The 24,430-nt window shown below is 50.0% G+C and overlaps 1 protein-coding gene across 2 annotated transcripts in view; it reads left to right on the forward strand.

The window, feature by feature from the left end:
- The first annotated feature begins 17,868 nt into the window (after positions 1-17,868).
- The window catches only part of PPP1R13B (protein phosphatase 1 regulatory subunit 13B), a 69,843-nt gene continuing 63,281 nt past the window's right edge, over positions 17,869-24,430 (forward strand). Inside the window, exon 1 of one of the 2 annotated variants that reach the window (XM_070477730.1) lies at positions 17,869-18,156. In XM_070477730.1, coding sequence (XP_070333831.1) covers positions 18,148-18,156 — 9 coding nt within the window. In that variant the 5' untranslated portion in view covers positions 17,869-18,147. The other variant, XM_070477736.1, reaches the window with a different exon arrangement.

Below are 24,430 nucleotides of genomic sequence, written 5' to 3' on the forward strand. Positions count from 1 at the left end.
CTTGGAGGGGGGCAGGCATGGACCCCTCTGCAGCTCCCCACCCCCAGCTTGGGAGCACCCCAGGCTGCTTCCTCTGGGGATGAGGGCGGTGGGCATCACCCTGCCCAGGGCTTCCCCGGGGAAGAGCGGCAGGTTCTGGTGATAGGCTCCAAGCGCCTGGCCCGTAGCTCAGTCGCCCCAGAGTCTAATCCCAGTGACAATACAGGCTCCCGGCAGAAGGCTCTGCCAGGGCGGGCGCTCCCCACCCAACTTGTCTAATCTGGACAGGCGCCCGGGCCAGGGGCAAGGGAGCAGTTCCAGCCAGGGACTCTGCGGGCTGGCGGCTCAGGCTCAAGTCCCCGCCCAGACACTTGCAGCTGTGCAGCCTCGGGCACGTTGCTCAACCTCTCCCCCTCAGCTCACCCACCAGTGGGAGGGCCGATGGTATCTTTGTCTGAGAGTCATAGTTTTACCAAGTTGGCGAGTGCCTACAAAGGAGCCTGGCCCTGAGGGCTGAAAAATCTGAATTTCAGAGGAGGAACAGCACTGAGAAAGGCCAGGGCTGGTCAGACCGGCCGAGTGGGCAGCGGGTCCCGGGTGCCACCCTGCAGAAGCCTGGAGCACCGAGGGGCTGGCCGCGAGCCCGCCAAGGCAGCAACAGGCCAGGACCCCGAGCCAAGAGCGCAGCCCCAGCTCTGAATGCAGAGAGCGGCGGGGCGAGCCTGCAGGCCCAGGAGGTTGCAGAAGCATGCCCGTGGGAATAGAGCCCGTGCGGCCACTCATCCACTCTTTCACTCTGCTGTGCGCTCAGCCACCGAGCACCTCTTACATGCTGGGCAGCGTTCTAGGCGCGGGGGAGAGGCCCCCACCCCGCCCCCACCAAGCGTCTCTTCCGGAGGTGGGTACGGTGCCAGCTGGAGTGCAGGGAAATGGCATGCCAGGCACGTGGGAGGGTTCGGGGGCCTCCCTGATGACGCTGGGCGAGGAAAGCATGTCCAGGGCCCGCTTCTCGGACCAGCACGGGGCCCCGCCCCTGGGCGTGCGCTCTGCCCTCTGTCCTGAGAGTCTTGATCATTCTACCCTTGAATGTGCGTTACAAGTGGAGTCCAGTGCCCTGGGAGTTGGAGCTTAGTCTTCCTGCCCACCGTTTCCCTGCCTCTCAGCTGCCCTCTCCTCTGCAGGCTGGCGCCCCGGACCCCATCAGAGCTGCACACACACTCACAAGCCCAGCCACGGCTAACACCTCCTGCCCCCAGTGGGAGCCGGAGTGCAGCGAGAGCCAGGGATGGTCACGCGTGTCCCGGGGCATCTCAGGGTGGGGCATGGAGGTGGCGGTCCCTGCCCCGGGCTGGCAGCTACGTGGCGTGTTCTGTAGGAGGTTTGGCCGGGCCAAGATACCGAATAGTTCCTGAACAGAGGTGGTAACCCCTGGGGGGGGGTCGCCCATGGGAAGGGGAGGCTGTTTTTCCAGTAGAGGCGACTCAGCAGCCAGTGATGTGTGTGTACACCCGAGGTCCCGTGGGTTCTCCTAAGGGTCGCAAGTCCGGCAAGCAGCCCTTACAGGAGCACAACTTTAAGTAACAAATTAAAAAGAGCAGGACAGATCAAGAGAGAGACTGTCTCTTGGAAGAAAGGAAAACATTTTATACCTTGGACCATTTAATAATACTTGTTTGTTTGTTTGCTCTTTGAATGAGGAGTCCTACTGGACCCCACAAATGACACAGCCGGCTCTAGTCATGTGGTCCTGTGGAATCTGGGAGGACTTCCCAGAACAGGAAAGAGCAAGTGCAAAGGCCCTGAGACAGAGTGTGGTTGGCATAACTGAGCAAGTTGGCCATGTGGCTGGATTAGACAAGGGGAGAGCCGCTGGGCATGAGGTGACAAAGCGGTCGGAAGATGGCATTTGTGTCCGCCCTGTCAGCTCTGGAGGGACTTTTGCTGGGTGAGATGGAGAGCCAGTGAGAGTCTAAAGAAGTGAAATGATCTGGTTCATTTTAAAAGGATCATGTTGGGTGGTAGGCTGAGAATGGGCTCAAGGGACGAGCGTGGGTAGTTCACAGGGCAGCAAAGGCAGAAACAGGGGATCATTTTGGAGGCCGGTGTAGTGATCCAAGGAAGGGGTGAGGCCTCCCTGGCCAGGGTGCTTGCGGTGGAGGGGCGAGACCTGGCCAGATTCTGAAGATGCTTTCAAGGTGAGCTGAGTGTTCCGGTAGACTGGATGTAGGGTATGCGTCAAAGAGGATCCGAGGACCACTTGGTGGTTTTGTCCTGAGCTGTTGGAAAGATGCGGTGCCCTCAGCCAGCCTGAGGAAGGCTCTGATGCAAGTGAGGTGCGAATGTACCCATTTCTGACTGCTGCTGTAACAAATGACTGCAAACTCAGTGGTTAAAAATGACACTTTTTTTTTCTCTCTTATAGTTCTGGAGGCCAGAAGTTTGACACCAGCTTCACTAGCCTAAAGCTAAGGTGTCAGCAAGGCTGGCTTTTTCCGAAAAGCTGTGTCCTTCTCTTCCCTAGCTTCTGGAGGCCACCTGCATTCTTTGCCTTGTGACCCCTCCCTCTCTTCACTCCAATCACTCGCTTCTGCTGTCGCGTCTCCTCCTTCCTCCTCTGACCTTCTCCCCTCCCTTTCATGAGGACACATGTGATGGCGTTTAGGACTCACCTCATCTCCCTGTCTCCAGAGCCTTAACTGAATCACACCTGGAAGTCCTTTTTGCCATATAAGGTAATATCCACGGGTTTCTGGGATTAGGATGTGTTTATCTTTTGGAGGCCATTATTCGGCCTAGCACAGGCAGTTAGAAACTAGATGTTCAGCTTTGGATATATTAAGCCAAGATTATTAGAAATGCAACGAGAGATGCTGAGAAGTCGGTTGTATAAAAGAATATGGAGTTTAGGGGAGAGGTCCTGGCTGGAGACGCAAATTTGAGAGTCATGAGCGTGTAAACAGCATTTAAAGCCATGAAACTGATTAAGATCATCTCAGGATCATCATTTCCTCGAGGTGAAGAAATTTCCCAAAAGACAGAGGTAGAAACGAGAAGAGAAAATTTAATGAGAAAATTAAAAGACCAAACCAGGGAGTCCCACATCCAAAATGTCAGGAATTCCTAACACAGAGAGAGAGAGAAAGAGAAAACAAAAGAAAGAAAATTATCAAAGACATTTTTAAGAAAAACCTCCCAGAAGGGACTTCCCCAGTGAGCCAGCGGTTAAGACTCCAAGCTTCCACTGCAGAGGGAACACAGGTTCAATCCTGCTCAGGGAACTAAGATCCCACATGCCACATGGCATGGCCAAAAGAAAACCTATTTTAAGGACCTCTTGTGTGGTACAGTGGATAAGAATCTGCCTGCCAATGCGGGGGACACAGGTTTGATCCCGGGTCCGAGAAGGTCCCACAAGCCGCGCAGCAGCTGAGCCCGTGTGCCGCAGCTACTGAGCCCGCACGTTAGCGCTGCAAGCACTGCAGCCTGTGCGCCTGGAGCCGGTGCCCCGCAACAAGGGAAGCCAGTGCCGGAGAAGCCCGCGCACCGCAACGCAAGCCCCTGCTCACCGCAGCTGGAGAAGGCCTGCACGCAGCAACGACCCAGCACAGCCAAAAATACACGTTTTTTAAAATAAAAACTGTTTCAAGAAGTTGCATTTATTGAGGCATAAACTGTACACAATCAAATCTTTTAAAGTGGACAATTCGATGAGTTGTTAAACATGTAAATAATCATGTAACCTCCACCACTATCAAGATACAGAAGGTTTCTGTTATCCTCAAAGCTGCCTCAGACCCCACTGCAGTCATTTCCCCCTAATCCTTCAGGAATTACTGATCTGGTCACTCTCCTTGTTTCAGTGCCTGTGACTTTCAGAATGCCATAGAATCATCCAGTATGTAGTCTTTGTGTCTGAATCCATTCACTTAGCATAATGCTATTTTAGATGCATCCACTTTGCTATGTACACGACTAACTTAGTCTGTCCCACTCTTACTGCTGGAGTCATATTTCATTGTATAGAGGTGCCACATTAACCATGTGACTGGAAGTTGGGTTATTCCCAGCTTGGGGTTATGACTAAAGCTACATTTACGCAGGTTTTTGTACATAGGTCTTTGTGTGAACTTATACCTTCATTTCTCAAGGGTAAATGACTAGAAGTGGGATTGCTTATCATTTTACACACACTCACGCAGACACAGATACCAAACTGAGAGCCCAGAAATAAACTCACACATCTATGGTCAATTAATCCATGACAAAAGAGGCAAGAATAAACAATGGAGAAAAGACAGTCTCTTCAACAAGTGGTGCTGGGGAAGCTGGACAACTACATGTAATTCAATGAAATTAGAATACTCCCTCACACCATATACAAAAATAAATTCAACATGGTTAAAAGACCTAAATTTAAGACATGACACCTTAAAGTTCCTGGAAGAGAATATAGGCAAAACATTCTCAGATATAAATCATAGAAATATTTTGTTAGATAGTTTTCTCAAGGCAAAAGAAATAAAAGCAGAAATTTACAAATGGGACCTAATTAAACTTGAAAGCTTTTGGATGACAAAGAAAACCATGAACAAAACAAAAAGACAACCTAGGGAGTGGGAGAGAATATTTGTGAATAATGCGACTGATAAGGGATGAATATTCAAAATAAATAAACAGCTTGTAAAACTCAATATCAAAAAGACAAACACCCTCATTAAAGAATGGGCAGACAACCTCAATAAATGTTTCTCCAAAGAAGACATACAGATGGCCAACAGGCACATGAAAAGATGCTCAACATCGCTAATAGAGAAATGCGAATCAAAACTGCAATGAGGTACCACCTCACACCTATCAGAATGGCTATCATCAAAAATCTAAATAATACACGCTGGAGAAAGAAACTCTCCTACACTGTTAGTGGGAATGTAAATTGGTGCAACCACTATGGAGAACAGTAAGAACAGACCAGTATGAAAGTTCCTTATAAAACTTAAAATAGAGTTACAAATGATCCAGCAATCCCACTCCCAAGCATATACCCAGAAAAGATGAAAACTCTAATTCAAAAAGATACGTGTACCCCAGTGCCCATAGCAGCACTGTTTACAGTAGCCAAGACATGGAAGCAACCCAAGTGTCCAATCAACAGACAGTTGTTCTAAGATGTGGTATGTAGACAGTGGAATACTACTCAGCCATAAAAAAGATTGAAATACTGACATTTGCAGCAGCATGCATGGACCTAGAGATCATCACACTAACTGAAGTCAGACAGAGGAAGACAAATGTTTATACGTGGACTCTAAAAAATAATACAAATGAATATATATTCAAAAGAGAAACAAGACTCTCAGACATAGGAAAAAGAAACAAAAAGTCTTACAGTTACCAACGAGGAAAGGGAGAGGGGGAGGGATAAACTGGAAGTATGAGATTAACAGATACAAACTAATACACATAAAATAGATAAGCAACAAGGATTTGCTATATAGCACAAGGAACTATAATATATTAACCCACAGTGGAAAATAATCTCAAATGTAGATGTGTATACACACACACACACACATCTGAACCACTTTTCTGTACCCCTGAGACTAAGACAATATTGTCAGTCAACTACAGCTCAATGTCTCAACCACCTAGTTTGATTGTTCGCTGCACTGGGGCTCCGTTGCTGCTTCTGGGCTTTCTCTAGTCGCAGTGATCAGGGGCTGCTCTTGGCTGTGGTGCGCAGGCTTCTCGCTGCACCGCCTCCTCTTGCTGCCTCGCGCTCTGGCGCTCTGGAGCCCACAATGGGCTCAGAAGTCGTGGTGCAGGGGCTTTGGTGCTCCATGGCGTGTGGACTCTTCCCTGACCAGGGATCAAACCCATGTCCCCTGCATTAGCAAGCAGATTCTTATCCACTGTACCAACAGGGAAGTCCAACCATACCTCAATTTAAGAAAATAAATTACGGAGTGTGAAATGCATGAAAAGAATAACACGGAAACTCACATCACCATGTGTAAAATAGATAGCCAGCGGGGTAACGGGAATTTGCTTTAGAGCAAAGGGAACTCCACAGGGGCTCCGTATCAACCCAGAGGGTGGGATGGGGCGGGAGGTGGAGGGAGGTTCAAACGGGAGGGGATATGTGTATACCTGTGGCTGATTCTTGTTGAGGTTTGACAGAAAACAGCAAAATTCTGTAAAGCAATCATCCTTCAAGAAAATGAATTTTTTAAAAAAGAAAGAAAAGAAAATACACAACTTTTCCCAAGGGGTTGAACCATTTTGCATTCCCAGCAGCCCTGTACAAGAGGTCCATGTGTCCCACTTCCTTGTCAACACTTGACGTTGTCATTCAGTCATTTTAGTCTTTAGAGCTGGTGTGTGATGGTATCTCATGATGAGGACCAGTGATGATCTTTTCACGTGCTTATATGTCATCCCTATCTCTGCTGAAGTATCTCTTCAAAATCTTTTGCTCATGTTTTATTGGGTTGTTTGTCTTATTATTGAGTCATAAGAATTCCGTCTATATTCTGGATACACATCCTTGATTAAGATTATATTTTGCACAGCTTTGTAAGCAGAGCCCTAACACACACAACAATGATACTAATAAAGATACTAGCGCAGTCATTTCTCCTCTGGCATCAGCATCTAGCCTTTCTATGCAGTCTTAGTCTTCAGGCTTCTGCTTCCTTCTCAGAGATGTTGACCCTTGAAAATGATCCCCTCTAAAAGAGACCAGTTTAATCAACAATAAAAATACACTTTGGAGGGCTTCCTTGGTGGTCTAGTTGTTAAGAATTTGCCTGCCAGTGTAGGGGACACGGGTCTGACTCCTGGTCCAGGAGGATCCAACATGCCCAGGAGCAAACTAAGCCCATGAGTCACAACTACAGAGCCCACACACGGCAACTACTGAAGCCCACAAGCCCTAGAGCCCCATGCTTTGCAACAAGAGAAGCCTCACACACCAGTGAAGACACAGCACAGCCAAAAATAAGTAAACCTTTAAAAAAAATTACAATCTGGAGGTAGCTCTGTTTATCCATCAAAAACAAAACGTTCTGAAGCATCCCTAGTGGTCCAGTGGCTAAGAAAGCAGAGGCAGGCTCCATCCCTGGTCAGGGAACTAAGATCCCACATGCCCTGGAGCACCTCAGCTGGAGTACCCAAGTAAAGCGACCGCGCACAGCAATGAAAGAGCCTGCCTGCGGCAACCAAGACCCAAGGCAGCCAAATAAATTTTTTTTTAAGAAATGTTTTAATAGAAGGGCATGTCTTTGCAGCTTCTTCATCGGCAGGCTCAGCTGCCCCAGCCAGACTGAACACGGAGAGGATGGAAATGGCCCTACAGTACGTTTCTCGCACTAAGGAAAGACTTCCTATGGGATTTTCCAGCTTACCTTAGCTTTTTAAGGCCTTCATATACTACTAAGGACCTCTTTTAATTGTTGGAATTCTTGTCTCTGCTGACCTCAAAAACATTAACACACTGGGAAAATTGTGTTAGAGAGACGCAGGTTGTGCTGATGTCATGGCCCTGCCCACCAATCACCAGTGAGATAATATGCGTTAGCAAAACACGTGTCCTAGCAAAACAGTCTGTACACAGCTTAGCTCAGCCGTGAACAGTATTTATAAAGGTAACATAATGAAATTCTGAATATTGCTTAAACCAGAAATATGATATAGCTATGCTATGGAAAGGGAAAAGACGTTTTGGGAGAGGCAAGTAAGGCTGCTAAATTCTCATTTGCCATAGTAGGGAGACAGTTGATAATACGTCGAACTGAAAACTCAAGAAATAACAACATCAGCATAATTTTCATAAATATGAAGGTCTGTCTCTCACACACACAAAATAATTGAAAGAGGTTCCCCTCTGGGGCATGTGAGTCAGAGATGGGCCTGTGAGTCGTCCATCAGAGGTGCTGGCGTACTATTTGCATTAGTTAAAAATCTGGTGAAAAATCAAGTCCAGAGAGCACTTCCCTGGTGGCACAGTGGATAAGAATCTGACTGTCAATGCAGGGGACACGGTTCGATCCCTGGTCTGGGAAGGTTACACATGCCACGGGGCAACTAAGTCTGTGCCGTAATTCCAGAGCCCACACCCTAGAGCCCGTGCTCCAGGAGAGAAGTCACCACAATGAGCAGCCAGTGCGCTGCAAAAAGGCCCAGTGGAGCCAAAATTAAATAGATTGAGAGCTCAAGTCCACAGATTATCTTGATAATGATATAAATTGGGCTTTTGAATTAGAATTTGAACCAGATCTTTCTGACTGTAATCACTTGTTACAAGTAGGGAGCATTAGAAGCTGACTGGGGAGATGAGAAGCCAGTAATGGCCTGTGACCTATGCGTGTGTGTGGGTGTGTGTGTACCCACTGCCGTGTGCATCCCCTTCTGGCCCAGCAGGGCCCATCTGTCAAGACCAGTGTTCTCCAGCAAGGCTCCCACATGGCCTAGCTGTGCTCTTCACACCTCATTCAGCAGCACCGCCCTCGTTGCTCAGCCAGGCAGGCTAAGGGTTGGCGATTACCCTTCAAGGTCACTCGGAGGCAGGTCAGGGCTCCTTATTCACTTGGAGGAAATTCCGGAACTTGTACAGAATCGTCTCAGGCACCTGGGTACAAGTGGTAGCAGTCAGTCACTTTACCCCCACATACCGAGAGGAGTGCCACCAGCTGCCTTCTCTGGGGTTGGCAGAAAGGACAGATCGCCCTGTTCCAGCTTGTGTTGTGTTGTGTCTGTGCGGAGGAGGCTGAGGCGGGGGGCCGGGGGAGAGAGACAGAGAGAGAAGAGAAGGCTCCGCTCTTCAGCCGGTGAGGGCTTTTTAAGGTCAGGCTGGCACGCCTAGGCACTCAAGGCTGCAGAACTGTGGATAGGGGCATGGCTCTGAAGCCAGGGACCCTCCTGATCTGGCAGCAGCACCTCACCTAGTTCAGGGTGACAGCAAATGCCCACTTGGCATTCACTGTGTGCCACACTCATCACTGTGTGTAATCCAGACAAAAATCCTTGAGGAAGGCACTGTTATCCCCATTTTACAGATGAACAAACTGAGGCACAGGAAGTTTACGTAACTTCCCCAAAATTACACAGCCGGACCTAAATAGCAGGTGATGGAGCTCCACTATCCAAGCACAGGTCCTGTCTGAAAGCTCATCTGGTTAACTTCTTGCTACAAAATATCCAGTCAGTAATTGTGAAATGAATTCTCAGCTCATAAAATAAGGCAACGTGTGTATAGAGTGCAGGATTTAGCATCACAACTATGTTTGAATCTTGTCTCCTGCCGGAGGAGGCCTATCTCCATGACCTGTATCCACAGCTTCCTGGCACTGAGAACCCAGTCGGCTGGCTCAGTGAAGTGCCCTCCTGGGAGGTCAGGAGGCCTTGGACAGGCTGGCACTTGATTGAACGTCATTGCTCTCAAGGTCAGGGTCAGGTGCCCCCTTGGTGAGTCTTCTTTTTCATTTTCTGGGGACTTCCCCTGGTGTTTCCCTCCAGCCCTGGGGTTGGTGACTGTCCCCCCTGCGTTGGTCCTGGACGGCTGGACTCTTTCGCTGGTTCCCTTAACCCCCCGTGCCCCTGCCCATTTGCTAAGTAGTCCCCTTTGTAAATAATCCTCCTGGAATTTCCCTGATTCGCGGAAGCCATCTGTTTTCCCACGGGCCCTGACTGACGTGACAGCGTCATGAATAATAGGGGAACTGGAAGCACCTGAACTGTGGGAGAGCAGGGGTGGGGGGCGGGGAGGGCTGGCTGACCAGGGGCCGCTGCACAGCGGCTGGGCGGGAGCGGAGGCCAGGATGTTGCGGGAGTGGAGGAGCGAAGGCCAAGGGCAGGACGCTTGAGGAAGAACAGAAACCTGGAGACGGAATTGCCCAACCTGCACTGGTCACGACCTCCAACAAGCTTCCTGCAGGCAGCGAACCGCAACCTTGGGGGCCTTGAGGCCAGCACGGAGGACACAGTCAAGGTCGGAAATGAATGCATCCATAAACGATGGAATGAGTGTCCAGGCCCAGCACTGCCTTCTCTTCTTCCCATGGGGGCCCTAGGCAGACCCCAGGAAGAGAGGAGATAGCGATTTAGGTCTCACACCAGGATGAGGGGTGTGTGTGTGTGAGAGACAGAGACAGAGACAGAGACAGGTGTGTGGTGTAGGGTGATGCGACTGTCCGTCAAGGCAAAGTACCGCGTGGACCCCCCCCCCCCCCGCCCCGCAACCTGGGGTTAAGCCCCGCCCACAAGGCTGTCCCGCCCACCCGGGCCACGCCCACCCGGAGGCCCCTCCCACTCGGGGCGGAGGCGTTGGCGCCGCGAGCCCCCGAGTCTCCTTGAGTGCGCCTGGCCCAGCTACAGCGGGGCGGGCCTCTGCTCTGCCAGGTTCGAGCCCCGGGCACTGTAGGTCCCCGCGCCCTGGCCCTGCACAAGTGACGAACCCTCTCTGGGCTTCAGAAGACACCGGCCTCACGAAGTGCCCGCAGGGATGAGCCGAGGCTTCCGTTTATAAAGCGCTGACCGCGTCCTGGGCAGGGGCGCCCCTCCGCCAACGACGACCCCCACCCCCGCCCGCGCCGGGGCGGTGACCCAGCACCTCGGCCCAGTGGCAGCAACAGGGGCCTCTGTGGGCATGGGCACAGCCCCCCAGCTGCCCCCGCGCTGAGGTTCGGCAGCCTGCGGCTGCGGGGTCGGCCGTGCGCTCCCGAGCCGGAGGCGGCGCGGGGGCGCGCGGAGAGCGCCACTCGGTGCTGGGCGGCGGGGGACCCGTGGCGGACACACCCCCGCAGGGCCGCGTCCAGCAGAGCGAAACGGAGAAGCAGACCGCTGGCTGCCTTCCTGTCAGGTTCTTTTCTAACCCTCATCACCGAAAACATTACTATTCTGATGCCCCAGAGGAGCGAACGGAACCGCGACTGGTTCGCAGCCAAGGTTTGTGGAAACCGGTTTCCCCGGGAACCGCGGGGGCGGAACACACTAGCCTCCTTCCCGTCCCCCCATTCCTCCCACACACCCGAGGGGGAGGGGAGACGCAGGGATTGTGCAGGTGGAGGGCTGCCTGGGGGCGGAGTGCAAGGGCTAGGAGCTGGCCTGGGGCGGGTGGAGGTGGGAGGGCCTGTCCCGCAGTGGGTAATAAGCCTGGGCACAGAAGGCCTAAATCCCCAGGGCTTTAATTTATCCCCTGCCACGTCGGGCTTCGCAGGTGGCGCTAATGGTAAAGACTCTGCCAGCCAATACGGGGAGGAGGGGGGAGATGTTCAATCCCTGGGTCGGGAAGATCACCTGGAGGAGGAAATGGCCACCTACTCCAGTATTCTTGCCTGGAGAATCCCATGGACAGAGGAGCCTGGTGGGCTAGAGTCCATGGGTCGCAGCGAGTCAGACACAACTGAGGCGACTCAGCACACCTTTATCAGCAAAGTGATGTTTCTGTCTCTACCCCCTGAGGAAGCCACTGAGGGGTCCCTGAGAGGCAGTGGGCAGGTATAATTTCCACATTAGAAAAACCCCTTTAGCAGAAAAGGGTCTGAATAGAGCGGAGAGGTGAGGGTGTTTCCAGCTGGGAGTAGGGCAGGGGGAGAAAAGGGACGGGGGGGGGGGGGGGGGGGGGGGGCAGCAGTTGGTGGGTGGGCCGAGCAGGGGAGAGGTCCCAGCCGTGCCTTGCTGCCTGCAGTGCTGGGTCAATGAAGGGCCCAGTGGGGTCTGGACTCAGAGGAAGAGGAGTCCTGACTTGTGTGTGGCCCTTCAGTGGGCATGACAAAGCAGGATGTCAGCACGGGACCTACTGGCTCCTACTTGCAGGGGGCTCTGTGGGCACCAGACGGCCTGCTCTGACCCCATGCCCAAGCACTGGGCTGTCCCAGGTCCCTTTCTCCTTCCCAAGTCCCACCCTTCAAAGCATATTCCAAAGGGGACACCTTCCCTGCACCCAGCACCCCCACCTTAGTCCCCTTAAGGGGCCTCCTCCCCTCCTCCTGCCATATGCCAGCCAGCCTCCCCATGGTGGCCAGTGGGCATTGAAAAACACCAACCTGGTCTCTCTCTCCACCCAGAATAAGAGCCAGACTCATGGCCCGCAAACCTCAACCTGACCTCACCTCCCTCCTCCCCTGCTCTGCCCGCTGTACCCCCAGGCTGCCCCAGAGCTCCCCCTACCTCCTTCCTTTTCTCACCCACTCTCCTCCTTCACACACCCCTCCCAAGGAGCCCCAGAAGGCTGCCTGCTCAGTATTCAAGCCCCATCTCAAATGTCACCTTCTCCTGGCAAAAGCAGCCATCTCTGTAACATGAATCTGGGTTTATTTCATTTTCTTTGTATGCTTACCAGCATTTGAAGAGTGACTTGACTTGTGTTCTTGTTTATCATTTTCTCCCAGACCAGAATATAAGCTCCCTGAGGACAGGGACCATGTCTATCTTACTCAAGGTTACATTACCAGAGCCTCGACCAGTGCTGGGCATATGGGAGAAGGCCAGTGGACACTTATTACCTGAATGAGCCTGCTGGCCCCTGGGGGAGACAGATATGTCTCCAGGTTGTGATGAGTGAGCCAGATCTAAGCAGTCTGGTGGCAGAGCTGAGTCCTCCTGGGGGGAATCTGGAAAAACCTTGAAGAAGAGGAAGGATTTGAATTGTGACAAGAGCAGGTAACAATTCTTGATTAAAATTGGCAGAAGCACCTTTGCAGGAGTAGGGTCCTGGAGGAGAGGAGGGCCCGGCCTCTGGATGGTTGACGTATAAGATGCAGATATGTGGGAATTTCCTGATGGCTCAGTGGTTAGGACTCAGAGCTTTTGCTTCTTGGGGCCCAGATTCAATCTCTGATTGGAGAAACTAAGATTCTACAAGCTGAGCAGCCAAAAAACCCCAAACAACAAAAAAAACAGGTGTGGGGTGCTGGGGGCATAGGAGATTAACTTGAAAAGGTAGACTGGGGCCAGGCTATGAACTGTCTTGTTAGGGACTGAATTGTGTCCCCAACAAGATTCATATGTTGACCTCCTAACACACCTCTGAATGTGACTGTCTTTGAAAATATGGCCTTTAAAGAGGTAATCAAGATTAAACAGATCCTATGTTGGGCCCTAATCAGTAGACTGAGCGTGCATGCTAAGTGGCTTCAGTCGTGTCTGACTCTCTGTGACCCCATGGACTTGTAGCCTGCCGGGCACCTGTCCATGGGGCTCTCCAGGCAAGAGTACCGGAGTGGGTTACCATGCCCTCCTCCAGGAGATCTTCCTGACCCAGGGATCGAACCGGAGTCACCTGTGCCTCCTGCATTGGCAGATGGGTTCTTTACCACCAGCGCCACCTGGGAAGCCCCAGTAGACCTATGACCTTATAAAAAGAGGGAGAGGGACTTCCCTGGTGGTCCAGTAGCTAAGGCTCCGAGCTTCCAATGTGGGGGAGCCAGGTTTGATCCCTCATCAGGGAACTAGGTCCCATGCTATAACTAATGATCTTCATGCCACAGCGAAGACTGAAGACCTCACAGGCTGCAACGAAGACCTGGCACAGCCAAATAAATAAAGAGGTTTTTTTTTTAATAAATAAAAAGAGGGAGAGAAATCAGGGACAGAGGAACACCATGAACAAAGAGAAAAGACCATGTGAAGGGCTGGCAAGGGGGCAGCCGTCTGCAAGCTGAGCAGAGAAGCCTCAGAGGAACCCAGACTTGCCAACACCTTGAGTTGGGACTTCCAGCCTCCAGAACTGTTGAAAAAATAAATGTCTGTTGTTAAGACTAACATAGGTCTTAAGATTGAAATTTTTGAATTTTAAATCCTACTATATTAACCTGGTTCAAAAATCAAACAGAAAAAGTCATAGTGACTAGATGAGCAGGTCAGTGTCAACCAGTGAAACTGCATGTTGATAGTATGTGATGATCATGGCATTTTATCCCTGTGATATTCCTCCCCAAATCCCATAAACTCAAGCGAATCATGAAGAAAATATCAGATAGATCTCAACTGAGAAATATTCTCAGTTCAATTCAGTTCAGTCGCTCAGTCATGTCCGACTCTTTGTTATCCCATGGACTGCAGCACGCCAGGTTTCCTTGCCCATCACCATCTCCCGGAGCTTGTTCACTCATGTCCATCAAGTCAGTGATGCCATCCAGCCATCTCATCCTCTGTCATCCCCTTCTCGTCTTGCCTTCAATATTTGGCAGCATCGGGATCTTTTCCAATGAGTCAGTTCTTTGCATCAGGTTGCCAAAGTATTGGAGTTTCAACTTCAGCATCAGTCCTTCCAATGAATATTCTCCCAAATACCTAACCAGTATTCTTCAAAATTGTCAAGGTCATATAAAATAAGGAAGGTTCAGGAAACTGTCACAGCCAAGAGGAACTGAAGGTGACATGATGACTAAATGTAATGTGTCCTGGATGGGATCCCAGAGTAAAGGACACTGGGTAAAACTAATATGTGTGTGCTAAGTCGCTTCAGTCATGTCTGACTCTGCAATGCCGTGGACTGTAGCCCACCAGGTTCCCCTGTCCATGGGATTTCCCAGACAATAATACTGGAGTGGGTTGCCATGCCCACCTTCAGGAGATCTTCCTGACCCAGGGATCATACCTAAGTCTCTTACATCTCCTGCCTCAGCAGGCGGTTCTTTACCACTAGCACCACCTGGGAATCCCAAATAAGTTATTGTGTTCAGTTGCTAAGTTGTGTCTGACTTTACAACCCCATGAACTGCAGCACTCCAGGCTTCCCTGTCCTTCACCATCTCCCTGAGTTTGCTCAAACTCATGTCCATTGAGTCAGTGATGCCGTGGACTTCAGTTAATAAAAAATGTATTGATTTTGGTTCCTTAGTTTAAATGAATGTACCACACTAACGGGCTTCCTTGGTGGCTCAGCAGTGTAGTATATGCCTGCAGTGCAGGAATTGAAGGAGATGGGAGTTCAATCCCTGGGTCAGGGATCCCCTAGAGGAGGGCAGGGCAAGGCACTCCAGTATTCTTGCCTAAAGAATCCCATGGACAGAGGAGCCTGGTGGGCTACAGTCCACAAGATCGCAGAGTTGAACTCGACTGAAGCGACTGAGCATGCGTACACCACACAAATATAAGATGTTAAAAGCAGGGGAAACAAAGTGGGCTTGGGGGAAGGAATATGGGAACTTTGAATTATCTTTGAAAGTTTTCTGTACATCTAAAGCTGCTCCAAAGTTTATTTTTAAAGGTAACAGTGAAAATGCTCACTCTGATTTCTGACCTAATCCACCCAGTTCCCATTCCTACCTGCAATCCTCTATTAGGGTTCTTGCTCCTTCAAGAATTCCTTTATGCAAATTTGACTCTATACTTTCTCCCCAAATGGGCTATTTAACATGCTTGAAAGACTATTTAATCATTTTTAATATAAAATAGTTCAAACATACAAAGTAGAGAGAAAAGCACATCCCAGGGACCCATCACCCACATTTAACAATTATCAAGGATTTGCCGAGTGCGCTTAGGCTGGATAGGATCTCCTGCCTGGCTCGCTCTCTCTTTTGCTGAACCCTTGTGCATCTTTGAACAACCCAGGTATCTTCTTCCACCACCCTCGAACCATATCCCACCATCAACAGTGATTCCTGAAGGGATTCTTGTGAACTTTAATCTGGGTGGTGTAGAAACAGACAGGCTGTTTATCCCTGACCTGATTATGTCCACGTGTGGGATGGTTTGGGCGTGGAGGAGGTCAGAGCGGGGAGGCCAGTTATGCACGCCCTTGGTCTAGATACCAGGTGATGGGGCCTGGTGCTTGGAGGTTGCAACAGAATGGAGAAGAGGAGGACTAGCCAGAGCCTGTGTGCCTGGCCACCGAGCAGCCTGGCCTCACATGGGTGCCTGCCTGGAGGACAGAGGGTGCCTCGGTGTGAGGGTGGGGCAGCTGCCTCCGTCTGTGCCCACAGGTCCTGCAGCCAAGAGTGGGGACCCAGTGGCCTAGCTTCCCCTTCTCGGGAGAGTGAGCTCATTTTGACCACCTCATCCCAGGTGGCACTTCTCTGCTGTGCCCTGACAAAGCCTGTTCTTTGCCTGTACCCACCCCCTCACGACTCAGGACTGGAGCGTGTCAGAGCTGAAAGGCCCTCAGCAATCACTGACTCTAGACTTGCCCCAGTTAGACATGGGAAAACTGAGACCCAGAGAGGAGATGCAAGCTGCATAGGGCCACACGGGGAGTCAGAAGCAGGGCTGGAGTTAAACCAGGTCTCTGACCTTCAACCTGGGATCTCCTGTTATTACCTAGAGCTCTCTCTAGTCTCCCAGAAGAGATGTATCACTAGCCACTGATGCCCAGCGTGTATAAATTTTAAAATTTCTGAGTAATCCCTCTCCCAGGGGATTACCTGGGTTACCTCTGTATACTAAGCCCTGCTTGCTAAGGATAGCATAATTACAGAAAACTACTGTTTATGGAGCTGCTCCCATGGGCCACAAACTGTGCTGGGAGATTTTCATACACATCCGAATTTTCCTAAATCCCATGAGGCAGGTGTTATTATTTCTGTAATCTCCCATTATAGAGATGGGCAAATTGAGATAAACAGAGAAGGTGCAGCTTGTCTAAGATCATACTTGAGGGCGTGGTGGAGGCAGTGTCTGTTTGACTGGAAAGTCTACACTCAACCACAAACCAACCGCCTTGGCCTTTGAAGAAGAAGCCAAGAAGAGGATGGTGGTGGCTCCCCAGCCTCCTCCCTCTTTGTCCCTCAGCCCCGCCCAGCGGCTCAGGCCCCTCAAAGGAGAAGACAGGGTGGGATAGACTCTGATCATCTCTGTCCCTAGAGACGTCCCTCCGACATCACCTGCTGTCATCTCTATGGTCTATTCCCAAGGTGGGTTAGGGGCCATAAACAGACCCCTTCGCTCCAGATGCTCCAGGGAGTTTCAGTGCTGCCTGTGGAGTGCACCGGTCACCATCGCATCTCCTCAGGGTTCCAGTGAATGGCACAGTGTGGAGGGCACAGAAAGGATGCATGCTCACTGGGCACTGAGGGTCCTCTCAGCCCCAGCCCAGCCCTGGACACGTGGGTGGCCCTGCCCCGGCCTCTGTAATTCAGGCGCTCAGACCGGGGTGCTGGTGAGACAGGGCTGTAAGGACAGAACAGGACCCTGGAGAGGAAGACTGCGTGCCGCCCGGGACGTCTGCGCCTCTGAAGGACGCTGGCACAGGTGCTGCAGGCGTCCTAGGCCAGGGGTACCGCCTGCGGGAAGTGCCAAGGCTGAAGAGCCGCCACGTGCCCGGGAAGGTCGGCTGGCCGTGGGGAAAGGGCCCCGGGAGGGTGGCAGAAGCCGCGTGGGTAGGTGATGGTGGCGGGGAACAGGTGCCCAGGGCCCGAGCGCCACGCCGGCTCGTGGGTCCGTGCTGAGCAATGCGGAGCCAGGTCACACGCGTGGTCTGGGGCGCATCCACCCCCTTCCAACCTGAGCCCCGCAGCCCCGCGGGGCGCCTGGAGGCCGGGGTCGGGACGCAGTCAGAGGGGCACGCGCGCGCCGTGGCCGCGGGATGCGCCCCGCCCGCGCCGGACCTCCCGGAGCCTGGGTTCGAGCCGTGGCCCCGCCGAGACGCGCTGCGGTGCCCGGCCAGGTCCTCCCTCCTCTGGGCCTCGGTTTCCCCCACGCCGGAGGTCTCCCAGGAGCCGAGACCGCGGCGGCACACCGCCAAGGACCCACAGGCCGGCCCGCGAGGCGAGGCAGCGGCTTCCGCAGCGGGCGCGCCCCCCCCGCCCGCGGGAGCGCGGACGCGCTCGTACCTGGCCGCGCTCGGGAGCGAGGCGGGGCGGGGCGGGGCGGGAATGCCCCGCCCCAGGCGCGGGAGGGCCAATCGGAGGGGGCGGCGGGCCCCGAGTGGGGCGACGCGCTGGGGGCGGGGCCTGCGGGCGCTGAGGAGAGTCCGCGGGCTGGCGGCGGGAGGCGGGCGGCCGGAGGAGGTGGCGGCGACGGCAGCCGGTCCCGGGACAGCGACGCAGCGCGCCGGCTGCCGCGACAGAGCCGGTCAGGCTCCGCAGCCCGCCGCAGCCGCCGCCTCCCCGTGAGGGCCAGAGGGCGCGGCGGCGGGCGCGCGGCCTGTGAGGGCGACCGGAGCGGCGGGCACGGCGCGGCGCCGAGCGTCCTGTCAGGCGGCCGAGGGCGCCGCGGACCCGCGCCGCGATGATGCCGGTGGGTGCGGGCGGCGGCGGCGGCTTCCTCCACGGGCGGCTGGCCAAACCTCCTTCCTCCCGCGCCTCCCGGCCCCCGGGGGCCCGCGCGAGCTCGGCGGGCCGGGCGGGAGGGGAAGGAAGTGGCCTGGCGGGCGCGCCCGGTCTCGGCGCCCCCCCCGCGGGCGGGCAGGTGGGGCGGCGCCGGCTGTCAGCGCGGGCTGGGCCTGGGGTCCGGGGATCTGGGGGCCGGGGGTTGCAGCGGGGTCCTGGAGCGGGGGCCGGCGTGGTCGGGAGTCCGGGGGCGGGGGGGAGTCCCTGGCCGGCGCCCCCTCGGCCGCCAAGCGCGGCCCTTTCCTGCTGAGCCTCCGCGGCCGGGCTACCCGGGAGGGGAAGCCGGGAGGTGGGATTGGGGCCGGTCAGTTCCCCCAACCCCACCCCGTCCGTCCTGGCGGGGGGTCGGGCGGAGAGGCGGGGGTGTCGTTTGGCGCTCGCCCCGTTTCAAGGTCTCGAGGCGCCTCTGTGGCCCCCCCGCCCCGCCTGAAATTTGCTGGTGTCGTATTTGGAGTCGGCAGTGTGGGCACCCCCGTGTGGTGCTCCCACGCCGGAAACCCACATTTCTCCGTAGTCCTTTTAGTGATTTCTGAAATCCTGTTGTATTTAGGAATTTACTTGGGGACTGGATTTTGAGAGCCATTTTAGGCATTCCCTGTTACCGTACCTTCGAGATTTGTACATTTGGCGTTATCTGGCCTGTTGCCACCGATTTGAAGGGTGAGCTAGATTCATTTGTGCTGTGGTGCTGCCTTGTCCTGCCCTCAAGGATGCGTTCTACTAGCAGACACTGCTCGTTAGATTGCCAGGCTCCTTCCGGAGTTTTTCCTTTACCTATCATCTAAAGAGCCATGAGTGGTGAATTATAATTTTTCTATTCTGGCTTTTTGTGAAGTAAATGTCTTGATTTATGAAAAAATGAAGAGCTGGTGGTACCCAGTTGGATGTATTGGTTTTCTGAGTGCCTATATATTAAGTAAAATTCTCAAAGGCATTTGTAGAAAAGTAACAATTTCGCCTACAGTTTCTACTGAAATGAAAATCCATTTCAGAAGGAAAGTACTGTTTCTCTGCATTTTCTGCTTGAATACTATTATTCCGCCGTGCTGCACCCAAGGACATTTAGATTAGAATTTTTTCTCCCTGATCTTTCAAATAATTTCTTGTCTCTTGGTAATCTCTTCTGCCCTTTTTGAACTGATTCCAACGCATTGCCTTTGCAGAGTCTTAAGATTTGACCTAGTTGATCCTTAGATCCTTCTTTGGCATCAGAGCTTGTTGTATTTCTAAATGTTTGGTTTTAAATGAATGATTATCTTGTAAAGAAAGAACTGGATCAGCATCAGAAGATCCAGGATCCAGTACTGGTTCTGCTACATTTTAGCAATGTGACCTTGAACAATTCAAGGTCTCCAAGCCTGGAATTACCTCTAAAGTAGGGATAAAAACAGACCAATATCTGATGGCTGTCCTGAGGATCAAAAAGGATGATGTGTCCAGAAGTCCTTGTTGAACAGAATGCCATGCAGATATGTTTTATGGTTAATATGGCTCTGAATTGTCAATTTCTAATTTTAACCTCTGCAAGATAAGGCATTTGGAAACAGTTCTCTCCCTAATTCTCACTGGCTAGATTTGGAAAAGGCATTATGGTGTTTTGGAATTTTGAAACCACTTTTAGCTAAATCCTGTAATTGATACTATAGTAATATTGAAGCACACCTATAAAGTTTTGACTGATTTCATCATTGTATGATGTTTCATTTTAAATACTCTGTTAAGGAATTTGGCTTACATTTTCCATATGATACATTCAGATGTTTTATTTCTCTGCTCCACATAATTAGAATTTCTAGTCTACCTGACCAGGTTTTCCTTTTCAGAAGTTTGCTTGGCTGGCAGTTAGGAAATTTCTTTGTGATACTCATAATAATCAAATACTGTCTTTAAAAAACGGGCCTATTAAATATTTAAAGCACACTGCTTTTATTTTAAAATGCCTTCTAGAAACAGATGGTATTTCTCTTAGTCCCACTTTCAAGGTCTTTTCTTTTGTATTTCCTTCTTGTTCCCTAAGTACAAGATTGAGTTCTTCCTCTATAAATGTACTTGGGGTTGGTTGTAAATTTCATAGAAGTTTTAAGGACATGCCATTCTTACTTGGTACTGTCTTAAACTGTGCACCCAAGATATAAATAAGATTTTTCTTTATTATATATTTGGCGTTCATCATCATCATCATCGTGAATCACTGAATCATTAGATCATTGAATCATTAGCTCATATTTTGCAGAGTTTATATAGAGTAGCACTACCCAATAGGAATGTAATAAGCCACACAGATGCGATTCAAATTTGTCTAGTGACTAGTATTATTTTTAATAGTTTATTTTATTAACTCAATATATTAAAATTTTATAACTAACATATAATCAATATGAAAAAATTACTAGTGACACTTTGCTTTTTTTTGGTACTAAGATTTTGAAATCCAGTGTGAATCCAGTGTAAATCCAGTGAAGTTCTATGTATATAGCACACCTCAGTTCAGACTAGGACATTTCAAGTGCTCAGTAGCACATGTAGCTAGTGGCTGCTATCTTGAACTGTTGTTTAACAGTTGTTTAACAGTTAACTATGTTTAGGTTTAGAGTGTATGCTATTTTACTTACTTGAGAATTGGCAATTAGTATGTAGTGTCTGTAATAACTTTTAATTGATCAGATGACTTACTGCAGCAGCCAGTCTCTCAGCTGTTGGAAATGAATATCTTGCCATGTTCTCATCTGACACAATAAGGTCTTTGTAGAAGTCTTCAATTTGCTTATTACATCAAGTTTCATGACTGTCAATTTTAAACAAAGTTATGTTTTGGAATTTTATGTTATTAAAATATCATTGCATTCTAGTATGTGTGGTCATTCACCTTTTTTCAAATGGATGACATTTTAAAACAGTTTCCCAGGGGGAAAAAGGGACCACAGTTTAAAGATGACTTGTTGGTTGGTCCCTAACATCTGAACCTGAAATCATTTAGGCCATACCTAAACAACTTTGATAGAAATAAGGATTTTAATAAAGGTAGCCTGGTTCAGAGCATGAAAAGGCTGAAAAACTGCCTTGATCATTAGGATCATTCTTTTCTACAGAATGAACACTTTGCAGCTGTAGAGCTTTTTGTGCACAGGTGAAATGTATCTGGAGCATGGTGCTAAGGGTACTTTTTTCTGTTTCAAAGGACTGTTGACTTGGGTAAAGGAAGTTCTGTGGCTCTGAAGTACGTACTATTTGTAAGAAAGGCACTCTGGTGGTAGTGTTTCGGTCATGTTAGCAGTGGGACTCCTTACCTCCAGTAGGCACCATGCAGTGTGATTAGTTGATTCCATTTATTTCTGTCCTAGGAGCTCTTTCAGCATATTCACTATGGGCTGTGGGTTACATTAGTTTGTGCTCAATATTTAGCTCTCATTAAACAAACATTCAGTTATTTCAGGTATTCACTTTCAATGATGTAGAAAACATTTTGAGGTTCTGAAATAGATTCCTTTTGGAACCATCAGCTTTCATGTAGTTTACAAAACAGTGAACTGGAAGCAGAGAGGCTAAGGTTCTAGTCCCCACTTGTAACTCTGTGACCTTTGGACTTAAATTTCTTTGAGCCTCTGTTTTCTTACCTGTAAAATGAGTTGGTCCTGGTCTTTTCCAAGTGTTTGTGATTGGTCTCATAGTTGATACGTGGCATATACTTTAATGAGGGTCAATAATCTCATTGGCTGCATCAGAGGTTGACGCAACCTGTCACTTGTTTCGGCAATCTTTTAGTAAGTGCATTCACTGCCCAAGTATTTTGGTATGATAGAACTGATAGAAGCAGCTCAATGGATGTTCATTATTATTGTTAATAATTAAGTCATTTGATCGACTTTAGTTTCTAGCCTAACTCCGTAAACAAAACACTAAGGACTGGAGAAGATTTTTTTTTTTAATTGTAGTGACTCCTTGAACTGTAGCCCTTCAGGCCGCTCCTGGCTCCTCTGTCCCTGGGCTTCTCCAGGCAGGAATACCGGAGTGGGGTGCTGCTTCCTTCTCCAGGGGATCTTCCTGACCCAGGAATCAGACCTGAGTCTCTTGTGTCTCCTGCATTAGCAGGCAGGTTCTTTACCACTAGCGCCACCTGAGAAGCCCAGTTAAGTCATTTTGACTGGTTTTATTTTGTAGCCTAACTCAGTAAACAAAACACTCAGGACTTGGAGGAGTTTTTTGTTTTTTTTTAAACTCTGGTTTCTTTGAGACAAAAATTACAAAGATAATATTACCATTTAAGATAATCAAACTATTTCTAACTTTTGGAGTGCCAAAAAGTTCACAGAAGGAAAAGGAAAGCTTTGATCATACAAAGATGCACATATGAGAGGTTTATTATTACAGTTTTATTGAAGTTAACAATAATCTTTAGGAATAACTCTTCTGAAGGCTACAGTATTAAGTACCGCAGTAAAGTTTTCCAGCTGTTTAACTTCCTGCAATTTAGTTTAGTAGTAATGAGCACTCAGTGAATGCTGCTTGTCATTATGTGCTAACACTGTGATCTGTGGGCTTCCCTGGCGGCTCACTGGTGAAGAACCCACCTGCCAGTCAGGAGATGCGGGTTTGATCCATGGGTCAGGAAGGGCTCCTGGAGGAGGAAATGGCAAGCCACCCCAGTATTCCTCCTGGGGAATCCCACAGACGGAGGATCCTGGCAGGCTAAACAAGAGCAGCTGTGTCCTGTAGGTTTTGTGGTGGTGTCTTCATATTTATGGGAGCTGAGGCTCAGGAGGAAGAGAAACTTGGCTAAGGGCCCCCAGCTACTTAGTGGTAGAGCACTGTCGGGAAGCAAACTGTCTGACTCAGAAGTCCTTGCTTCTGGCCTTTGTGCCGGTCACTTACAGGAGTTTGCTACAGTCACAGCGTCCTGCTTGTGGTGCTAGTAAATTGAATTAGGCTAAATGCTTTCACCTGATGCTTAGCTCAGTTGGTGCTTAATATTTAAAAGAGTCTCACGGTGAACCTACCTGATAAAAGATGATGGTTTTTGCCATCTTGAATTTAGGGATGACTCCATTTTAAACGTAAATGTAGGGCTTCCCAGGTGGCTCAGTGGTAAAGAATCAACCTGCCAGTGCAGGAAATTCAGATCGATCCCTGGATTAGGAACATCCCCTAGAGTAGGAAATGGCAATCCGCTCCAATATTCTTCCTGGGAAATCCCATAGACAGAGGCGCCTGGAGGGCTACAGTCCACATGGCCACAAAGAGTTGGACATGACTGAGCATGCACAGAAGTCTTAAATGTATCCTTCCTTTCTCAGCATCCTGTTTTGAAAAGTCTATGTCAGTGTATATGCCTAAGAGTTACTTAGAATTTTTAGCAAGATAGAAACTTAAAATATCACCAGGTTGCTGTGTTGAAGTTACATAACTGGCTGTCAGTGTGCATTTTTGTGTGTTTGCACAGATGGGCAATAACTTCTCAGCAAGATTTTGGTGGGATTTGATGTCTGAAAGTGCTGTTGCCATAGTTATTTCACAAACTGTGATTCTGGGGCTGAACAGAAGAATGGTGATATTCAGGTTCTATTGTGACACTTTCTTGGCTTAATTGCTTTGTTTTATTTCACTGCAAAGATAGCCATATGACTGTTTTTCATACTAATTGGTAAGCAAAAGCTGCTGTTACTATACTCTGTAAAATAAAAATCTTTGCTAGGTGACATCATACAGAACAATAAAAGACTAGAAAATGAGGTAGTTTTGATTAAAATTAATAAATGACATTCAGAATGTTAGTGTACAATTCAGAACAGGGTCTTGCTAGCAGTACTGTGTGTCCAGAGAAACTTTTAACTGAAGTTTTGACTGAATCATGCTTTATAACATATGTTGTGATTGTAATCATTGTAGCTCCAGCAAATGCAAAGGCCCTGTGGTAGGAGCAGGCCCAGCATCCTGGAGAAACAAAGGGATGTCTCTGTAGCTGGAGCGCAGTGTGTGAGGGGCAGGGTGGAGGAGATGAAGTAGGAAGGTGGTGGTGAGTGGGTGGGTTAGGATCTTACAGGGCCTTGTGTGTTACTATGAGGGCAGAGGACACGGAGAGACATTGCCTTTGGAAGAAAAGAAACAGTGGTTTACTTGTTAAGCACAGCGGTTTACCTATTGCATCATGAGTCGTTCTGAACCAGGAGTCGTTGCCTGAGGGACCT

Source organism: Odocoileus virginianus, chromosome 16 (genome assembly GCF_023699985.2).
Source record: "Odocoileus virginianus isolate 20LAN1187 ecotype Illinois chromosome 16, Ovbor_1.2, whole genome shotgun sequence".
Taxonomy (NCBI): Eukaryota; Metazoa; Chordata; class Mammalia; order Artiodactyla; family Cervidae; genus Odocoileus; species Odocoileus virginianus.